Genomic DNA, 22011 nt, shown 5'->3' on the forward strand with positions numbered 1-22011 from the left:
CATTCATCTCTTTTTGGAAATCGTGCTTTGCTCTTGTAAGAACTACTCCAAGGACTCCTGTGGGAACAGGTAGAGAATTATCTTCTTTAGTCTGAGAAATGTTAGCTATTTCTTTATTATATAATTATTATTTAGTAATGAAGATGATCTCATGCACTGGCATCACACATAAGTACAACTTCTAGCATGTAACCCCTTTTGAGGATGTGGGCACATATGAAAATGGATACAGATATTGCCTGTACTATTAGATAGTGACCAGTTTTACCCAATAGTAGTATTATACCAAATACAAAACAAATATATTATTGTTCAAGCACTAGTGTCAAACACTACCTGGATAATGGAGGGGGGATATGAGTATTATAGAGACTCTAACCTCAAGAAGCTTACAGACTAGTTAAGAAGAAATAAAAGGAAAAAATATAAGCATGACACACAATAGGTATTCAGCAAGTGTTTGTTAAATGAGTGGATAGCCCAGTGCAGAAGATAGTCAGCGACTATGGCTTTCCAAGGAAGGTGAGATTGCTGTTAGCCAGGGTGGGGAGAGCTTCATGGAGAAGGTGCTATTTGGAGGGTAAGGAAGGGGGTCCTTTTAGATATATTATCCCGATTGACCTATATCACAATTCTAAAAGGATATATAAATATCCTCATTTTACATATAGGGAAATGGAAGCAAGGAGAAAGAAGAAAGTCTACTAATTAGAAAATCGAAGAACTTGGGTTTAGCGATCGTTAAATACATCGCCCTAAGGTTTTCCACTTTCCCAAACCCAATACTCTATCACTGGGCTCAGAGCTGTTGGCCCGTGGATGGGGAGGGCTTGACATCTGAATGTGGAAGAGGGCATTCTAAGAAAAGGGAACAACTGAAGCTAAGACAGAGGAGTGGGAGAAGGCTGATGAATACGTACTAAACTCGGAGTTACATGGTACGATATATATTAACTAGGAAATAGGAAAGGTAAATCCCGTGCCTATTTTAATTATAACTTTAAAATCCTAAAGATGGGAATCTATGAGAAAACATTTCAAACACTGGGAAAAATCCATGCTTTAAGATTCATGCCTGGAACTTAATTTGCTAAGTATTCACAAATATTTGTCTGTCTGTGTGTGTTTTATGGCCCACATAGAGAACCTGACCTGTTCACTTACAGGTATACTCATTCCTGAGCAAAAATGAAAAAGAGAATATTAACAATCATTCAAGGCCAACTGAAAAGTGCCCTATGAGACATGTCTGGGCGAACTACACACGCACAGATTCCCCTGCTTGTGATTAAACCTGATACATAGTGAATGAGCATTACAAGAGAGATGCACAGACTTTGGACTTTGACATTGTGGTTTTGATAAATTAGAAGAAAAAAAACTCCCAACTGGGCAGGGATTTACTTATCCCATGTCTTTGAAATCAAAGTCAACTTTCTTAAAAGTTTTAGATTCTAGGCCACGGTTTCTTCCATTGCGTGATGGGGATCATTGCACCTTTCAACCTGGAAAGCCTCCATCCACACTTGGGCTGTGGTCTGCGTGCCTGTCTGTGACTTATTCTGAAAAGACAAATTAGGTCACCACAGAAACAAAAAACCAAAAGCCTGCTGAAACAAAAATGGTCTATAAAAATAAAGGTTTTTATGCCCTAGTTGGTGGCTCACTTACTTTAAAAAAAATAGTCAATTCTGTATAACAAAGGGCTTGGACAGTCCTAAAGATTATGTGATATAATGCAATTTTACAAATGCAAATAATAATTAATTTTCCTCTTTAGGCCTATCAGTAAAAAAATAAAACCTTAGTTTTTAACTGATATATTTTAATTAGAACATTTCTATGGGTCTTTCTATTGGGAGATCATTAAGTGTGAAAGAGTTTTCTTTTGTTAGATTTGAGAATAATGAACCAAATGCAGTTAAAAAATATATAGGGTGCAAATTTTACATGGTCAGATCCAATGAGTCTCACCACATTTTGAAGATACTTTGCTAGTACATTGGATTAGTAATAATAATCCCATGTTTGGTTCCTCTCCATGGGTGTGTAGACCTATTTCTCAGCTCTTTCCCAAACATATATTCATAATAACTCACAAGAACACATAATCGATTACAATCTGGTTGCCACCCTTTTCCAGATTCCTAATATAAAACTTAATTCTTAAACAGTGCCTCAAATTAATAGTCTGTTCGATAAAATTATAAGCCCTTATTTTGGGGGGTGGCCCTTGTCAAAATGAAAAATGGGAAACTCATACTTCAGAGATAGGAACAAATAATATGTGAAAACATTTAAGAGGTTTAAAGTTATTAAAATGGCAGATCTACTGGGACCAGAAGGAGCAGTATGTCATGGAAGAAATGAAGGGAAAGGGAGACAGGAAGCATTCTCTGGCCTTTTCAATCCTGCTTTTTAAAACAAAACAAAACAAAATTCAGGAAGAGTTGGAAGGTAGCCAACCTAATGCCGTTATTTCATAGAGCTCAGGGACACACCAGGAAATTACAGGCCAGTTAGTTTAACTTCACTTGTGGGGAAAGTATTAAAAACTGCTGCAGGAGATCAAGTAAAAGGATGCTTAGGAAAGCACAGCTTGATTAAGGCAAGCCCGGCCAACGTGGTTTTCGGAAAGGGAAGGTCATGTCTTGGGAACTTGTTGAAATTCTTTGAAGCTATTATGGCCAGTACAGTCTTCAAAGAAGACAGCGAGGCCCAGGATCTGTGTATCTTTCTCGTTCCACACCAGCCCTTCAGGGATGCTTGCAGAACAGGGCCCACACCGGGGCCCTGGTGCTCCAGGATTAGAAACCACTATCAAAATAGCAGAAAATAACCTCTGAAGGAACATTTTTAAAGCTGGAACCAATTAATACAACCTGATATTTATAAATGTAAAATAATGACTTGGAACAAAATTTAGGAATATTGAGCTATTACAAAGAAGTACTACGTTGGGACTATAAAAACAATCTGGGAGTTATTGTGCCAAGATCTGGGCTTCGGGGGCATTTCTCACCCAAAGAAGGGAAGATGAGAAATCTGAAGGGTAGAAGCAGTTATAGAGTAAAGGGCTATGAAGGACGGCAACAGAATAAATTTTGTCAAGATGGGGAAAAGAGCAGACCAGTGTGTTAACGCCCTGGGCCCCCCGGTGCTGGAGGAGGAAGGGCAGCCCAGCAGAGAAGGTCAAGTCCAGGCCGGTAACTGACGAGCAGGTCAGGGCTCCACTGCTTTAGGAATCGGCTCCCAGGGCTCGGGGCTCCAATATGGTTGCCTCTCGGATCTAAAACTAGGAGTTCTGTTTTGAAAGAAAAGCACAACTGAGACAGAGGCATTCAAAGACACCCCAATACCACCCCCAGCTGTTTTCTACCCCGGGGCACAGGCAGCTGCCCAGGAGGAGGGAGCTAGTCACGGGAGGAGTGGTACCCCAAGCTGAGGCGCCTGGGATTCAGGGGTGCTGACTAGGACACTGGGTCAATGGGGGGGACTGCTGGGCGAGCAGGAAGCTAGTCAAAAATTCTAGGGCACAGGTGCCAGCGGAGGGGCAGAGACAGAAACGAAGCGAGGTTCAGCTAACGAACAGCAGCCACTGGGTCGGAAGCCAGTGGTGAGATGCACTGATGCGAGCCAGACGGCCCGGGCTCTTGCCCTGGCTCCCCTGCGTCCTCGCTGCGGGACAGCAGCCAGCTTCCGTAACTTCCTTACATGAGCTTGCTCTCCGGGAAGGCAGCATTGCTGCTAGTGCCTACCGCATTAAGCTGCAGCGACGACCAATCGAGAGAGTAAATACAAAATCCATGCTTAGCCTACTCCCTGGCATAGGGTGAGTGTCCAATTAAGTTTAACCATTATTATATTATTATTTAAAAATTAATATTGAAATACTCTTATTATTTTAAAAATTCCACTCAGTCATGGTGAATGTTGCTGTTTTTTCATGGAAGCATGAAAGAACTAGGAACATCTATGACCAGGATTTTTTATTTGCTAATTATTCTTGTGGTAAAACACATACATAAAATTTACCATCTTAACTCTTTCTAAGTAGACAGTTAGTAGTGTTAGATATATTCACATTGTTGGGCAACCAACCAGTTTCCACAACTTTTTCATCTTACAAAACTGAAATTCTATAGTCAGATAAACAAGTCCCCATTCTCCCTGCCCCCCAGCCCCTGACATCCATCAGTATACTTTGTTTGTGTGAATTGGACAATTCTAGATACCTCATTTAAGTGGAATCATACAATATTGTCTTTTTTGGCTGGCTTTTTTCACTTAGCATGTCTTCAAGTTTCATCCATATTGTAGCCTTTGTCAGAATTTCCTCCCTTTTCAAGGCTGAGTCAGACTTCATCGTGTGTCTAGACCACATTTTGTTTATCCAGTCAGCCATCAGTGGACACTTGGGTTGCTTCTGTATCTTGACTATTGAGGATAATGCTGCCATAAATACGGCAGTGCCGATTATGAGCAGGGTTTTTACTAAGTGAAATATAATTAATGAAAGATACACGGACAGTTAAGTAAGGGAAGAAGGAAAGAAAAATCAGTAGTCATGGCCACGTGGAGCCTAATATACATTCTTTTTTGTCATGTCATGTAATGAATAAGCATGGCTAATACCCAAAGGAATTAACAGCAGCAGTGACCATTTCTAAAATAAGTGATGATGATAATAAAGCCTCACATGTACGGAAAAAGATGGATTTCACAACCAGTTTTTCATTACATCTTCATGTGCTCTGGGCAGAATAGCGGGTCATATCTCTGTAGTGTAAACGAGGAAAGGGAAACCTAGCAACTGCAAACCTGTTCACCGCCTAGAGCAGTCAGTGTCAGCGTTCCTAACAGTCCAGGGCTTGCTCCACACCTCAGAAGGCGGGCCTCCTTCATTAAAAAGCCAGTCTGACTCATTCAGGATTTCTCACAAGATAACTTCAGATGCTTTAAGGATAAAAAATTTATTTCATTAAATATATATTTATTTAATGAGCATGAAAAATAAAATTGGAATACTAACTTGCAATCTCCCTAACTTTGTGGCTAAATTACTTTTTAAAACCTTGTTTGCAGTCAGTTTAGAGAAAAACATTAGGCTCGCAGTACAGGTGGTGCACAACTTTGGCGAAAACATCAAATGACACAACCTCTAAGGCTTAGGAAATGCTTTATTTCTATGCATCCCACAAGTATCTGAGTGTCTACTATGCACCAAGTCTGTGGCTAAGTCTATATTGGTGAATAAAACAGATTCCCCGCCGTCACAGAATGTATATTTGAACGGGGAAGGCAGGCATTAAGCAAAAAAATATAAAATTATGAATTGGGATAATTGTTTCAAATCAGAGAAAATTATAGGGGAAAATGCTTTAGGCTAAAGTAAAAGAGACGAAAAGAGCCAACTGAGTTTCTTATCAGACACTGGCTAATGGGCACAAGACTGAGTTGGACCTGGTGGCCTCTGCCCTCAAGAGCTCATAGTGGATGATTTTATAAACAATATGTTTGCTTCCTGCTATTTCATGACATTTTAATACCTTGTAGCAAGTCTGATGTGGAAATTGTACATTTAATTCCCGGTTATAATTGAGTCTGTTAGTTGAGCCCCGTGTCGGCCAAAAGGGCAAAGTCCCCAGACAGGGTTTGCTGGAAAGAGGGGAATGGGAGGGGCAGGACACTCACCAAAACAGTGGGGGATGCAGCAAAGCTGTGGGAGGCCTTGTTTCCTTAGAGGAGAGAAAGCCTAGCTGAAGCTGGAATATGGCAACAATTTTCATGCTGCTTCAGGTTTTTAATGTGATCTCTATTTCTGAAATTCTAACTCCTCAATCTTGGGTTGCAAGGAGAGGAAGAAGAAAAACCAAACTAAGGCTGGGAGAATTGACTGTTAGAAATTTGTTTATATTTACTGAAGAGCTACTGTACATATTGAATACTTAGTAAATATTAATTTGAATGAATTTTAGATAGAGGTTTATGTACTAAAATCCTTCCATTCTTCTATTTCACAAACATGATTGACAAAATAAAAGCCCTCAAACCTTAGTAGCATGATAATGTAAGTTAACTTCAGTTATATGGTCTCTATGTCAATTCAAGAAATAGATAAAAAAATATAATTACAAGGTTAGTAGCTTGAAAGACTGGAAACCTATCCTACAAAAATTATTACCCAGAAAAAGTGAAATTGTTCAGTAGACCCCTTCCTTAAAATTTTGTATTTCAGCTTCATACTTAATTTGGATTACAATGCTCATAACCATTTGAAGTCCACAGAACTCCGAGGGTGAGCAAGGCCCGCAGGGTGCTCTGCAGAGCGCCCTGTGCTACACCAAACGCTCCACGACTGGCAAGTGTTTCATTAGCCTAACTTGCCTTTGTCAAGAATTTTTATGAAAAAACAAACTCGTTTCAGCTCACTCATCAGGGAGTGTTAATGAGATTACATTTACCAGAAGGAACTTCTAATTATTTTAGTTATGCTCAAGTCTTGTACTCTCACCCTTTTGTTTATCGCTGGAGCTGCAGACAGGCTGAGCAAAGTCTAAGGACATGGGACACAGTCAGGGGCCCCCGGCGGTTCTGGTCCTTCGCAGAAGCTAGTCTCGCGCTGCTTCGCGAGGAGTCGTTTTAGGAATAGGACTGAGAGAAGAAAAAGGAAGGATGGATCCTATGTGAATGTAGTGCGAGGGACAAATATATTACTTTTTGTAACTAACAAAATTTCAGGGATGACAGCAAATTTCTTACTTGCTTTTCCTCCAGTAAAATGTCTGCTTTGAATTACCCAGAAAAAATTCTTCTTCCTGCCAACTTGTTGCAGTTCCTGTGCAAAACCATCTACAGAACGTTGTCAGGGTTCCCTACAGAGGCGCGTTCAGATTTCTCATTGAAGGAATGCGCGCACGCGCACATACCCTACCCACGCGCCCTACGCACGTGCTCACCCTACCCACGCGCCCACACCCTACCCGCGCGCCCTACGCACGTGCTCACTCTACCCACGCGCCCTACGCACGTGCACACACCCTACCCACGTGCCCTACGCACGCGCCCACACCCTACCCACGCGCCCTACGCACGCGCACATACCCTACCCGCGTGCCCTACGCAGGTGCTCACCCTACCCACGCGCACACACCCTACCCACGTGCTCACCCTACCCACGCACACACACCCTACCCACGTGCCCTACGCACGTGCTCACCCTACCCACGCGCACGTGCACGCGACCACACCCTACCCACGCGCCGTAGGCACGTGCTCACCCTACCCACGCGCCCGACGCACGAGCACACCCGCGGGCACACACACGCCCCTTTTCGGAGCAGGCGGAGGACAGCGTACTGGACGGGTAAGGTGTGTGTATGGCGCTCGCCCTGTCTGTCCTGAGAGCAGAGACAAGTATGAGTCATCAGATGGGGAAAGACGCCCGGGTCTCTCCGGGCCGGTGTCCGGTTTTATGGATGCGGCCCGCCCAGTGTGTAGGTGGAGCCGCCAATAGCCCGTGATGTGATTTAAGAGGTGCTGGAAATCCTGCCTGTCCAAAAATAGCCCCCGCACCCGCCTATTGAGTTCGGGCTTAGTGTCCATAAAACCCTGGTTTAAGTGAAATGAAACTGCATTTTTCAGAATGTTAACCCGTTGTGTCTGCTGTCCTCCCAGCGTGCACCTACATCGGAGACAAAGCCGGGCCTGGAAGTCGGGGAGAGTGGGGTGGGGTTAGCAAGGTCCAAGGCTTAAGGTAACGATGCAAGTCCCAGAGGGAGTTCTGCACAACCAGGGTGCGTTTGTTGACACTAAAACACTTCCATATTCAGTCAGTCAGACAGCTTTTTTTTGAATCAATATTTGATGGAACATGAGATCATCTCACACAGGCAATACTCTTTGCGGGGACCCTTAAAGAGAACAAGATTAGTAACAACAGCTTACATTTAGAAGGTGCTTTTAGGAGTGCAAGTCACTTTCACACGCAATGTCAGGTTTGGTCCCAACAACAGCCTGGTGAGGCTGATTTCCATCTTACTATTTTCATGGAGCAAAAGGGCAGAGTCTTGAAGGGGTTAACTGCTTGCCCACCGCCCGCAGCTAATAACGGCAGAGCCCACGTTAAAACCCAGGCATTCCAACTCCAAAGTCAAGTTCAGGCTCTTTGAGACACAGTCCCTATGGTCAAGGAGCTAAAGGTTAACCTACTTAGCAGTTTATCTAAACCAAAGAGCACAGCTCCGGGAGTTTTCTCTACTGGTGTTCCCTAGAGGAATTGTTTCCCCTCGTCTTAAAGTTTCTGAAAAAACTGTTCCAAACACTGGCTTCTGCCGGCACACATTTATTTGGCACTGTTAGAGACAGCTCACTGCTGTATAGCATTTCTATTATAAAAATAATATATGTCAATTGTAGAAAATTTTGGAAATACAGAAAGAGCACAGGCCATATATTAATAGGTACTTAAGAAGTATCTCTAAAATATTCCACCATTCAGAGATGTTTCTTTTTAAATATAAGAATTGTATTATATGCGCTTTCTATCATATCATTTCCACCTATTATGGTGTTAACCTTTTCTAAATCTATATTCAGTGTTTATATAATAGAAAGCTTTTCTCTATTCAGTAGTTCAGCTAACCACTCCCCCTTTGCTAAATTTAGACTGTTTACCAATAGTTATAACCCTGATTGTTTCCTCATGAAAATTTTCAAGAAATGGAATTACTGAGTCAAAGCATATAAATCTTTTTAAAGCTCTTGACACATTTTGTCAAAATGCATTCAAGACAATTTGTGTCAATTTGTATCCCTTCTAATAGTTCCAATTTAACCACACCCTCTTCAACTGTGTATTTTTTATTTTAGTCAATCTTATAAGCAAAAATTGTAAGGTTGGTCCCTGTATGGCTCAGTTGGTTGGATGTTGTCTGGTGCACCAAAAGGTTGCCAGTTCAATTCCCAGTCAGGGCACATGCCTGGGTTGTGGGCTGGATCACCGGTCAGGGTGCATGCAGGAGGCAGCCAATGATCTTTTGCTCTCACATTGATGTTTTCCCCTCTCTCTCCCTCTCCCTTCTTCTCTCTAAAAAAATCAAGTAAAAAAACCATATTTCAAAAAAAATTGTTAAGGTTGGATATTTAACCATATTTTTATTGGCTGTGTTTTGCGAGTATGGAATTGATTAACGTGAAATGATTAGGTAATTTTGTTTTCAGATTTCTCCTGATAATGGGAGGGGGCCCTTTATTGTCTACATTCAGAATGGGGAATATTTGCTTTAAGTGAATTCAAACAGATTTTATGTGCTGTGAGGCAATACAAAAAGGAAGATGCCATCACCGACCCTGCACAAACTCAAGGTGGACTGCAGGCGAAGGGCACACGTGCAAGACTGCTCATAAAGGCACACCTCTCAGCCTGCAGAGGGGCCTCGAAGGAAACTGAGTGAGCCCCAGGCAGTGGGACCCAGAAAGAGTGACCCCAGATAGGAAGTCTGGGAAGGGTTGATGCAGAAGGCTCTTTGCTGTGAGCCCTTCCAATGTCTAACCTCTTCTTGGCTCCTTGTGTAGTGGCCCTCAAAGTGGCACACCTCACATCACCTGCAGAGCTCACTAAAACTACCAGCTCCGATCCCAGCCATGGTGATGGGGACCAGGGTGTCTTCAGGGAGCCCAGGAACACACCTGAGCAAGCACCCAGGTACTTCTGAGCCTGCACTTGGAGAAACACAGCCAGACAATTTGTGTGTTACGAGAATCTACTCCTGCTTGCAATCTACCCCCAGAGCTTTGTAACTGTGGCTATAAACATTTGAGGACACCTTCAGCCAAACAATCAGTAAGCCCAAAGATACCATTCTAATGTTTACTGAATGGGTGAATATACTGTGTATTTACATATGCCAGGGATTCTGCGAGGGAATTTAAAAAAAGAATCAGATAAGGATCTGAACTTCCTAGCTCCTAAGGGATGCAAACCGTGTGCAACATATAATTCCAATATGAGAATTAAATCCCTAAGGACAGATTTTAAAAGTTGTCGGGCTGTTCAGTTGTAGCGCTCACTACAAGCTGAAAGAACTAAGAATGACTTCAGGCAGGTGGGAAAATCTTGGGACTAAGGAACAGATCTGATCTAAGAAAAAAGATTGTGAGAAAAAAGACTGCCAGGGTAAGAGCTGTGTGTTGCTCGTTAATACAGAGCTAACGCGCGCACCTGAACGGCCCGCGGAACTCCTCCACGTGTTAGGCATTGCGCTGTGTGCCTTTATGTGTTCTTCAGCTACACAAGAACCAAAACGCTACCCAGTGAACACGAGAAGCTTTGCTCTTTCCATCTTTGGAAGAAGAATCCCAACAAATGTTTCTCAAATAGAGGCCTGAGCTGTTGAACATAGGCGTGCTAGATGCTCAAAAGGCTCTCCTTGGGGAAATTCATCACATTTCAAATTACACACGTCTGTCAAAGCAGAGATCAGCTCTACCTTCCACGTATTTGTTATTGTTGCTTCTGAAACTTCCGTACAGCCCCAAAGAGGTCTTAATCCCTGTCAAATGTTATTATGTTACCAACTTTTATGTAGTCTTGAAAGGGGCTGTTTATTTAGTTTCAGTGACTCCTTGTTACTGCCAAATATTATTTCATTTCAGCACAGATGTAAGAGGTCCAATGACTGGAATTATTTTACAGCCCTGACACTGCGGAGAGATGGATCCCGGTTTAATTACGGACAGCTGAAAACGATCTCGGCGTCACCTGCCCTGGGCATTCATCATCCTTGCGAACTTCTCAGCAAGCGGCGGCCTGAGCACGCTCATAGCCCCGCTCCTTAGCCTGACAGCGTGAGCGTGCGGGGCCGGCACCGCCAGTCGCCTGTACGTTCACGTACCAACAGCTTCATGCCGCTTGATTATTTCCTTTTCCTTCGTGCGAAGTGAGAAAATATGTCCCAGTCATCCGCGTTCCTTTTCTTTCCTGCTTTCTGTCTCCGTGGCCGCCCCTCACTGCTGCCCCGTCTCCCAGCTGTTTTCCCAATTATGCCTCCTTAGGATTATTCATTACTTAGGGAATGTGACTCGCATAGACGAGCCGTGTAGGGTAGGGGATCAAGTAATGCAAAGGCTGCAATATAGTTGGCACTCAGCACATGCAGAAGGAGTGGAGGGACGGGTGGGGGGACAGGAAAGGGGGGTGGAGGGCAGGGCACCCCGCGTTTTGGAAATGACGAATGGCGAACTTCCTCCCCCCGCCCTCCCATCATGCTCTGCACCGGACAAAATGCTTTTCCACACTTTCTCTTTTCCTCTGCGTTTGCCAAATGGGTCCTGACCTGGCCTTGTTAGAGTGGAGAAAGGGTTAAGTGAAGGCGAAGCCGTGGTTACACCAGCTGATGGTAAATTGGGGCCGCACTGTGTTGCCTGCCCAGGTGCACTGCCCTCCGCGCCTTTTCTCTCTGCTCCGACTGTCCTGGGTGTAGAGCCGCTTTAGGGAGGGCCTGCGGTGCGTGCAATATTCACCAGGCTAAGTCTTTTCACACGTTATTTCATTCAGTTCCCAAGACACTGTCACCAGATCAGCACAGTTCATGTTCTCTTTCTTTAGATCAGCGGTTCTCACCCAGGGGCGGTCTTGTTCCCCAGGAACATTTGGCAATGTCTGGAGATACCTTTGGGGTACAGAGCTGTAGGAGCCAGGGGTGCACCAAACATCCCGTGACGCACAGGAAAACCTCCTACGACAGAGAACTGCCTGTCAACAGTGCCGCCGCTGGGAAACCCTGCTGCCGATGGAAAGCTGAGGTTGAAAGGCAGTGCACAACCTGCCCGGGCCACCCAGTGGCACTTGTGAAGCCTGGACTACAAACGCAACCGCGCTTCTGGGTGATGCTGCACAGGAGCAGTCGTGGCTTCAGAGCTGCTTCGTTATCCCTGAGCCAAAGGAGCTAAAGTTCCCAGCACGAATCTCCCTATGTGAGGCCTCTCCATGCAAGTGGTCCTTTCAGTCATGGGCAAATCCAGCCTTTTCATCAGATGTGCAGAATGAGGCTCATCCAACTCAGCCCATTCACTCTGAACATTGGAAACTGTATAAACACACACGGGGGCAATGGTTCCTCTGATTCTTTAATGTTATGAGCAGATACAACTTATATAACAGCAGACTGCGTAACTAATGATGCTGCCTAAGCAACGGACTTTAAAGATGACACATACAAGTTACGCAGTTTACTTTGATGAATAAATTATACAGATTAAATCTTACAGGTGTTTAATGACAAACATAATACCTTGTGTTCTGCAGGATAATTAGGGAGAAATGGTAAACAGAATGACTTTTAAGGTGCCGATCAAAAATGCTAGTATTCTTCCTCTCTTTTTATTAATTCTTCAGGATCCATAAGCTCAGTTTTGATGGTGTTTTTAGATACTGAGTACCCTTTATAATCATCATCCCCAAAGGCGGCTGCACACATAAACACACATACTCTGGTGCACACATACACACACACACAGGTGTGTACAGGTGTGGGTATGCACACACAGTCACACACCTGTATGTCAAAGAACTTTTTGCTCAGCCCTATGCTAGTCTGGACTGAGCAAGATTATGGATTCTGCTTCTTGTTTGCTGAGGTCTTTCCATCTCTAAACCAACCCTAAGTCATGGACCCAAGGATAGTGGGTTAAATATGAACTCATATTTTGTGCACTAATACAGCTCCTGTACAATCACCATGGACACTGCCCTCCCAAAAGGAGGGCCCTGAAGCCAACAAATTATTTTTAGGAGCACTGGTGGCTATTTGGAGCTTCTGGAGAGAAAGCCTTCCTTCAGCTCATCACTCTCCATCACCCCTCCCTTCTCTGCCCCACACAACCACACCTTTCCTCCTCCATCATCTCCTTCCCATGACCTGTTCCAAACAAGAGGAACGCAGATCCAGAGTATACTCTTGCTCAGAACTCACCTGGATCAAACATGCAGCAAATTAAGCAACAAGTCAAGGTGTTCCTGTGCCTCCTTGTGATCACACCAGGGAAACCAGGCAGAGAGCTCATGGAAGCTCGATCCATCCATTCATCTATCCTGTATATACACATACATATGTATGTATGTACGCACATGTGTTTGTATGTATATATGTGTGTTTATATGTATATATGTATACACACACTTGCACACATATACTCATTTGGTTTCTAATCTGTGGAGCAATTCTAATGTTTGTCCAGGCAGATGCTGAGCTTACTGCTAATGTGCGGAGGAACCACAGGGAGGAGGGATGGATGAGGGGAGGGGAGGGCTCTAATGTCTGTGGGTGGGCCTGACACCCAGGCAAGGAAAGAATTGGCTCATTTGGTATATTTTTGTTGGATCAGATCATTAGATAGTAAATATGGCCTAAGTCTTTGAGCCAAGTAAGTGATAAAGAGGGGGGGAATGTTTTTATTTCTTAGTGTGCTCAAAATCACACACTAATAGAAAAAGAACATCCACCCTCAAAATAGGATCTTCATACAGCACAGCTTCCACAGCACTCTTTGAGCTAAATTTCCTCCTACAACAGCCCTTTCCGGTGTCTTCGCTCCGGAAGCTCGGCCTGGACCTCTATCCAGCCCTGGTGGGCCCCCAGCTCAGCCTGAGCGGGTCCGGGAGACGCATGCAGGCCCTGCCTGGCAACAGTTCTCTGTTTTAATGAGTCCCATTTGCCCACAAGACTCTTTTTTTTTTAAGTTTCTGACTCATGCCAGGCTCATTTATTTGGTTTTTTGGCTCAATGAATACCTTGGTTTTAACCCACTTAGGACTGGTTTTCTGCCTGATTCTAAAACTTGGGGTTTTGTCTGATCTGATTGTCCCCAGCCCCTGACGGGCTCACTGCTCCCATTTTCTCTTGCAGCCTTTGTCCCCCCAACACCTACAGTCACACACATACACACGCACATGTGCACACACTCAGACACCCAGATACATACATGCAGATACACAAAAGAAACACATATGCATTGACAAGATACCAGCCAAGTCGCCCTTACAGTGCTGGAGGCCGAAGGTTTGATGATTATTTCAGTTAATCCAAGAAAGGTAAAGGAGACGAAACCTTTCTGAAATGTTGCATGAGAAGTATTTCCTCTTAAATTCCGTCTCTCCTGTAGTTTTGTTTTCTCCCCTCAAAGACTTAGGCTTCAAAACAAAGGTCCTCTAAGGATTTGTTTCTCATCTGAGATCAAACTACTGGCTCCTGATTGAGTGGAATTGTGAATTATGGAGTGTGAGAAGAAAGAATTTTCAGGAGAAATTAATTCATTTTCCTGCCTCTCCTGGGATGACCTAAATACCATAAACATTTTCAGTCTCAGATTTTAAGTTCAGCAGAGACTTTCATTTTCATTAATTAACCCAAGGATTCACACTGTCGTCCCCCTTGGGGGGAGCCCAGAGAGAAAAGACGTGTGGGAATCACATCTCCTCTGAGCAACCCTGGGGAGGGACAATGTGCCCAGTGTCTGCCATTGTTGATGGTGCCATGGAGATGCCCTGCCTTCCTCCGGGGTGTCAGGGCCTGGAGCCTGCCTCCACCGGGCCACCCAGGGCTGTTCGGGCAGGAGGGGCCGTCCACAGTCCCTCCGCAGTGCTCCCTAGTGCTTCCCCTGCCCTTGCTCCATGGCCCTGTGTCATGAGAACATGGTGCCCAGCTCTTCAGTGGCCCTCCTCCTCACTCATGTCCCCATTTCACAGTCGGCATCACTGTTATTTTGATGCCATACCGGATTTTTGTTTAAACCCAGTTCTCTACAAACAGCTTTAGATGAACCACAGAAAACGTTTATAGCCAGCAAAATACCTTTCTCTTGGGACGTTTTGTTGTGCTTTGAGTACATTTTAACACAGTGAGGTAACACTCATGGACTCAGAGACACGGGGAGAGAAAGCAGCTCCAGAGACATCCCATCCATCACCATGACGCCAGGCAGGCTTCACCTAAACCACCCCAGACGTAGGTAAATATCCTGTTTTCACAGGTCATCAGGAAGAGAGACTCCACCGTGCTCGGGTAGCCCATTCCAGCGCTGCCTTCCCTTCAAGGCTGTCATTACAGTTGTATTGCAGGGAAATGCCCCCTGCTAGACTGCCATGAGCTTTAAAATCCCAAATTTGTATATTTTGAACCAGATGTCACAAGCAGCCTGATTGTCAGCACACTGTTTAGCTGGTATTGAAAAATGTCATTTTAAACCAAGTACATCTACCCCTGCGGTTGGGCCCAGCCGGACAGTTTTCATTTACTGTAAACGCGTGACCGTTCATTCCCTGAGGTTTCTCTTCCCTCCTGAGTCTGGTCATCACTAAACGTGAGGTTCTGCAGGAGTGTGTACCTTTGTTTTCCTGCTCCCAGAAATCACGGCCATCGTGTCCCTTTCCCTAAACAGTGTTAGCAGAACTGTGATAAAAAGAGCTTTGCCTCATGGAGGGTGTTTGCTTAGACACACACAAAGCTTTCTGACACTCAGTTTGTTCTTTGGTTTTCAGAACAGCAGCTTTAAAGGGTCCTTTCCCTGGCTTTCCTCGTCTGCGATGAATGCAGGAAAGCCTCATATGGTCTCTAAGAAGTCCAGTTACATTTCGGCCTCTGATAATCCACAGAGCCTTCTGCAGTTAGAAGCAAAATAGCCATCTCCCTTTCTTTCAGCTGTTTCACTTGGCAAAGTGGGAAGTCGCAGGAACGGGATTGGTCAGGAAAGGCCCGAGCAAGGCTGCTGGGACCTCAGACAGGACGCAGCCGATGGGCTGCAGTGCCGCCGTCATTGTCTGGGACGGGTCTGAAATTGACACCATATGCGCAGGAGGAGTAATTGCTCCGAGGGGGGAGAAAGGCAACATGTCAGGACATTTTAGTAACACCTAATTCATCCTGGGCTTATAAATAAGTCTGATGCTTGCTTAAAAACAAAGTCAAGAAATACTTTGACTAGACTACGTTCGTGACAGTGCTTCCGCTAGAGGTGAGCTTTATTAGGGAGACAAGACGAATGAAGAGAAACGCGTAGCAGCTTTTTATGGTTTATTTTACGTGATTTTATTTTTTTGCAGTAAATAAAGTGGTTATAGGGCTCCAAGGAAAAGGGCCCAGATGTTAGAGAGTTGTGTGACATTTAGGGGAAACAAGCTGTAAAAAGTGGAGTCATAAAACAGGCTGTCAGTGCCACACATCTGGACAATACAGCTGTATGTTCCTAGTGGCTGTCGTCACCCAAAGAAAACTCAATAACCTTATTTCACCCCAATTAGGCTGCATACCAATAGGATCAACATTAAATTGCAAGGGGGGAGGGGCGCAACATTCGCATGGCGCCTCTGAGTCAGTCATCTTTTATCTTTCTTTCGAATTTGGTCACTAAGAAATAAATGACTGCTAACGGAGTCGTTTCCATTATTATAAAACGCTGTTTAATTTATAACGTTCTAATAAGTCAGCCTGACAGTCTGGACTGTTTGGTATGCCAAACAACAGACTTTCTGTAGCATGAACTTGACCTCTCAGGCACCCCCATCGTGGGCCCGGCCTACCTTTCCACTCCCCACTCAAGAGTTTGAGTCTAGCACCCTGTGGGAAGCACCCCTTGCCTTATGGGCAAAAGAAGTTAATTTTCAGACACCCCAATTTATTTAGAGTAAAGGATAAATGCCCCTCTCCATGGCGTCAGGGCATTTCCCCCCCTACTATTTTTGGCCAGTAATGAGGCACCATTGCAGTAAGGCAAATATTACAAAACCAAAATACCATTTCATCTTTTCATCACCAACAGCCTGTGCCAAAGGTTATAAAATGCCACCTTTCCTAATAATTGTGTTTCTTCATAGGTGTTAACAGCAGCAAAAGCAATCATGGACAGTGGAGAGAAATTAACCTTACCACTGATAGGGAAACTCTTGAAATTTCAACTTCTCCAGATTAAATTTAAGGACCAACAGCGACGGGAAAACGAAAAGAAGGTACTGTACCCTGGCGGGTTTTCTAAAGAGAGTGAGCAGCGAGTGACACTGGCAGGTTCCTCCAGGGACACGTCCTCGCATCACAAGCCAGCCATTAAGTGTCCCCTAGCACATTTAGCTGTTTATCTCAACTTCTAAGGGAACAGGCTACACAAGGCTCTATCGGAGAAATTATATTTACACAACGGCAAACCCGTTAAAAGTAAGTTCCCTTATGCAGAAATATGACAATCTTCAGGGCTTGTGCCTGAGGTTATTTGTATAGCAGTCTATTTACATACTAATAACAAAGAAGGGAACCAAGGAGAGAGAGACAGGAGAATATAGAGAGCTGAAAAAACCACAAAGTCAGGGTCCTACCTAAAATATTTTATGTGACTTTCAACAGGAGGTCCTATTAAAATAATCGACTGCATCTGCACTTTCATAATAATCTGAATATTCCAGCAGCAATCCATCACTTCTATTTCCATATTATACGTCTGATTATTTCTTCACGTGTAGACTTCATTTAATTAGCCTGCGGAAATCAATCTGTGTGTTTTCCAAAGATTCATATTTTCATCTGAAAAAAATATTAGAAAATACTTTTAGCACAGTGATGCCAGGTTCAAATCCATTTGCTATTGTCATTACTCAGAATAAGACATGTTTTTCTTTTCCAATCATGCTGAAATATTTAGGGAAAATCACATGCTCCTGTATGTACATGTGTAACATGTGCCTGTGGGCACATGTATGTTTGAAATGGATTTACATGTTAGTTGTGCCCCTAAGTGGAAGAGGTAAAATCAGTTCATGAAAGGAGACAGAGAAAAGTGAACATTTGTCAATAATACCTTCTTCACCTTGGTAGGACCCCCAGATCTGGATCTCCTACTTAAATTGTTCTCTTGACAGGATAGTTGTAGAACAAAATAATAGTGCCACCATGTATTTATAATATTGGGCTTTATGTTTTTCAAAGAGATTTCTCATGTAGCATCTTATTAACGTGGCACATACTGTCCTCAGGAAAATTCTCCTCACGTGAGCACAGGCGATGGGATAGTTTTCCACCCATTGAAACACTTTCCATCGTGTACAGGAGACTTGTACCTTAAATACTCAGAGACGTTAAGACTTGGCAGAGGAAAACTTGGAAAATTTGAAACTATAGAAACATCTTTTCTTGCCTTTTTAAATTCCAGTGTCACAGGGAATCTGAATTAGAAAAAGTAGACTGTGAGTTCTGGAAAATTCCTGCACCTTCTGTCTGCTGTGTGCTTTTTCACGGCACCTACAAATACACCTAGCAGGCTAAAGAGTGTCAGTTTACTTATTTGTTTGCTGCCTGTTTTAAGTCAGTAATTGTTTGTAATAGGAATAGATTTTAGATTTAAGTTAACAGATTTTAAGTAACAAGAAATAGAATATCCTGGGAGCTCAAGAAACTGTTTTAAAGTGAGCAACGATATAAAAACATTTCTGCACTCTTATTTTGCTCGGCATTTCTTTGAAATGTGAACTGTGATAATATAGTTATGAGGTTCTGAAGATATGGAGATAATCTTAATTTGTTGAAAATTCAAGAGTCCTAAGGAATTGGGTCTTAAATTTAAATTTATTTATATATTATGTATAAGTAATAGATGCTTAAGAGAGCTCTGTGCAATTAAGAGCCAACAATTACACAATCTAGCTTGATGTCTTCATTAGGTCTGGTTCCCAAAACACCAGCCCCAAATCCCCGTGTTGCAACCATATGAGTAAGTGATGAAACCTGATTGGAATGGAGTACATTCCAGAAAATACTCTCGGTAAAGGCAATGTTAAGGGAGTTGTTTGAGGGATGATATAATCTATGTTCATTTCAACAATACTGCCCAACAGGTCAGTCGGAACAATTGAGGTTAATGTTTGTCAGCCAGGGAGTTTGGCAGGAAGCAAAATAAATATAAAGTATGTGAAACTGACACCATGCTGTGGATTAGAAATTGAAAAAAAGAAAAGAGGACTTTACCCGATTTCCTTTCCTTTCCGAAACTCAGGGTAAGACTATGAAATTCCTATAAGGGATTGGCTGTCTCTTCAGCTTTTTAACATCAACACAAAATCTATGTAGATGTTTCTTTCAAATGCTAATTATATTGCTTACATCTGTACATATTCCAAATTTTAGTTTTAAAAATGAATGCTCAAAAAATATCCATAACAGTAATTATAGAAAATCCTAGGGAGAAGCTATGGACAAAAATTAATATAATTCAGATCCTGTTCTTTTTCCCCAAAGAAACAAATATAATGTATCACTATATATTTGATCCTGTTTTATTAAAACTTTTCTTGAAAGTAAATGGTAAATAATAGAGTTTCAATTGCCAACTACAGTGAAAATACCATTTTTTAGATTCCACTAATTTTAATAATTTATAACTTTAGTCTGGGCTGTGCTTAATATGGCATTTGCTTTGACCATGAAGGAAGTTTGTTGGCTAATGAATATTATAAACAATAGTACGAGGGAAGATATTTCTTAGAAGGACAGTTTTGAAGCCTTTAGCACATGAATTTCTGGGAGGCAATGCCTGCCTCTAACTACAAATAAGTTGAATATATTTGAAAACTTTATCTATTTGGAACTACTTTATTGATTACTTCCAAATATGCATACCATGAAGGAAATATACTGTATTTCTTTAAATATACTTTAGCATTTCAGAACTTCTGAATATGACTCTTTAACAATTAATCTCAAATTAGATTTCTATCTATCTTAAAATTAGAGTAAGAGAGTGTTTTGTTTAGAAATGAATTTTCCTATACACGCATCATCTAAACATTTTTCGTACTTCATTATCAGTCTGTTGTTAATTAACAAACATTTATTGAAACAGACATTTAGAGAAACAATGTAGCAGGCACATATATTTTCAGAATGTTCATTATAATTTTAAAATAAATTACTTGGCTTCTATCCTGATCTCTGTTTTCATTTAGGCATTATCCGAATATTATAGTATCATTCCCACTTTACTTCTTTTTAACTCTAACTTTTCTGTTTTATATTAAATACAAACACTTATTAAAACCAAAATACTTCATTGTGAATCAAAATATTTAAACTGTATTAAGAATTCAACTAAATCAAAACATTTAATCATCAAAAATAGATGAAAATGGCTGTAACACAAAAAAATTAACAATTTAAGTAATCAGTCAAACTAAATCTAGTTTTTTGTGCCTGAGTTGAGTCAAGTTCAGAATATTTGAATAGAGTTTTGGAAAAGATGCAAATATATTCTAGTTGTGCTTTTAATTTGTGAATTCAAATAACCAGTCCGCATTTTCTTGGATATTTTTAGCATCTTTTTTATATAAAAGCAGAACGGTTCTTTCTGGCTTAAGTACTTAGTACAAGTTGCCTTATTTTCCGACGTACTAGGATGAAGAGAAAGGATACACATTAAAGAGCTGCTCAGGTAAACTTTTCTTAAAACAACTCAGAGCGGAAAGCCCGTGGATTTGTAAGACACCGGCCGCGGCGGCGGAGCGAGGTCACCTTCACGCATCGCCCGCTCCCGGCTGAAACCCGAGCGCTGGACGCCGGCCAGCCTAATGCCATTTTGCGTGTGTGTTTTTGTTTGAAAAGAAAGGCCATAGGGACATACCAGGAAATTACAGGCTGGTTAGTTGTGCTTCAGTGTGGCTCAGATCTTCAGAAACGATTTCAAGAAACCAAGCAGAGGAAGAGCAGGGCCTTGGCCTACAGGGGTGCGGAGGCTTCAGGCAGGAACAACCCTCGCGCCTGGGGGGGTTCTCCAAGGCTGGGGCCCGACTGTCCAAGGGGGGCCCTACCAGCAAGGCCGGGACCTGAGGAGCTGCAAGTCCAGCCACGCGGGTTAAGTGATGAGCGACTCCCTGTCTGGCAGATGTGTGAGATAAAATAGTGCTTTCCTAACTGGGGTGCTTTTAATTAATAAAAGCTTTTATAGACTTCATGAAAAATGTGCAGAAACACACATACTTAAAATCGAGCAGTATTTTTAAATAAAATAACTACAGTTATAGCAGCTAATAACAATGATTAGCTACCTTTGTTGACTGTTTGGCACTATATACTGAGCTCTTCACACATGCTATATATAGCATTGAATTTTTTTAATGACTTTTTGATGAGGTACATAGGATTATTCCCAATTTGCAGATGGGGAAACTGAGGTTGTAAAAAGTTAGTTAACTTTCCCAAGGCCGAACAGCTACTCAGAGGTGGAGCTGGAATTCAAATTCAAATTCGAAACTGTCAGAGTCTAAAGACCCTGTTCTTAATCACTGTACATGCCCTTCCCCAGTGTGCCTCGATATTTGTGCAAAATGGCACTCTTGGCTCAAAACCAGCAGAGTGCCTGCCCAGAGATGTTTCCCTGTGAGAGCGAAGGCTTTGCTCAGTGATCTGCCAACCGCCAGCTGGTGCACTAATTGCATGCATACAACACCCCGAGGTTAAGTGCAGAGACAGGTCAGGGGAAGTAACAGAGCTCACCAAAGACAAAGAGCGCTGAGATAAGCAGCCACCAATTCCCAAGGAAATCCTGACTTCATTTCCAGTCCTGCTCCCGGCCCTCCACCCCCTTACACCCAGAAATGACCTGGTCTCTGGGGGAATCTCTTAGACAGACTTCTGAGATTATTCCAGACATTCTTGCCCCTTCTCTCTGCCCTTCTGGATGTTGGTGTAGAGCAGCGATTTTCAACCAGCGTGCAGCAAGAATGTTTAAAACGTGCAATACCTGACTGTGAGTCAGGGGCACTGACCTCTTTCCCCTTAGATTGCCAAATAAAAAAATGACGACAGCCAATACAACAATAGCTGTCCAGAGTGAATGACAAAATTATACCTATTTTTTTTTGTGAGATTGGCAAAAAATATATATTTTTTTGGTGTGCCACAGAGCCTTAGTAATTAGTTTATGTGTGACATGAGAAAAAGGTTGAAAATCACTGAGGTGTAGAATAAATAACATTGGCTG

At 42.7% G+C, this 22011-nt stretch overlaps 1 protein-coding gene across 1 annotated transcript in view; it reads left to right on the forward strand.

Moving 5' to 3' along the window:
- Window positions 1–22011, forward strand: part of SPAG17 (sperm associated antigen 17) — a 115319-nt gene that overhangs the window by 19543 nt on the left and 73765 nt on the right. The window contains exon 4 of the mRNA XM_087828160.1: window positions 16871–17002. Within this exon, the coding sequence (XP_087684286.1) occupies window positions 16871–17002 (132 nt within the window). The remainder of the gene's footprint in view (window positions 1–16870; window positions 17003–22011) is intronic.

Source organism: Miniopterus natalensis, chromosome 19 (genome assembly GCF_054644295.1).
Source record: "Miniopterus natalensis isolate mMinNat1 chromosome 19, mMinNat1.hap1, whole genome shotgun sequence".
Lineage (NCBI taxonomy): Eukaryota > Metazoa > Chordata > Mammalia > Chiroptera > Miniopteridae > Miniopterus > Miniopterus natalensis.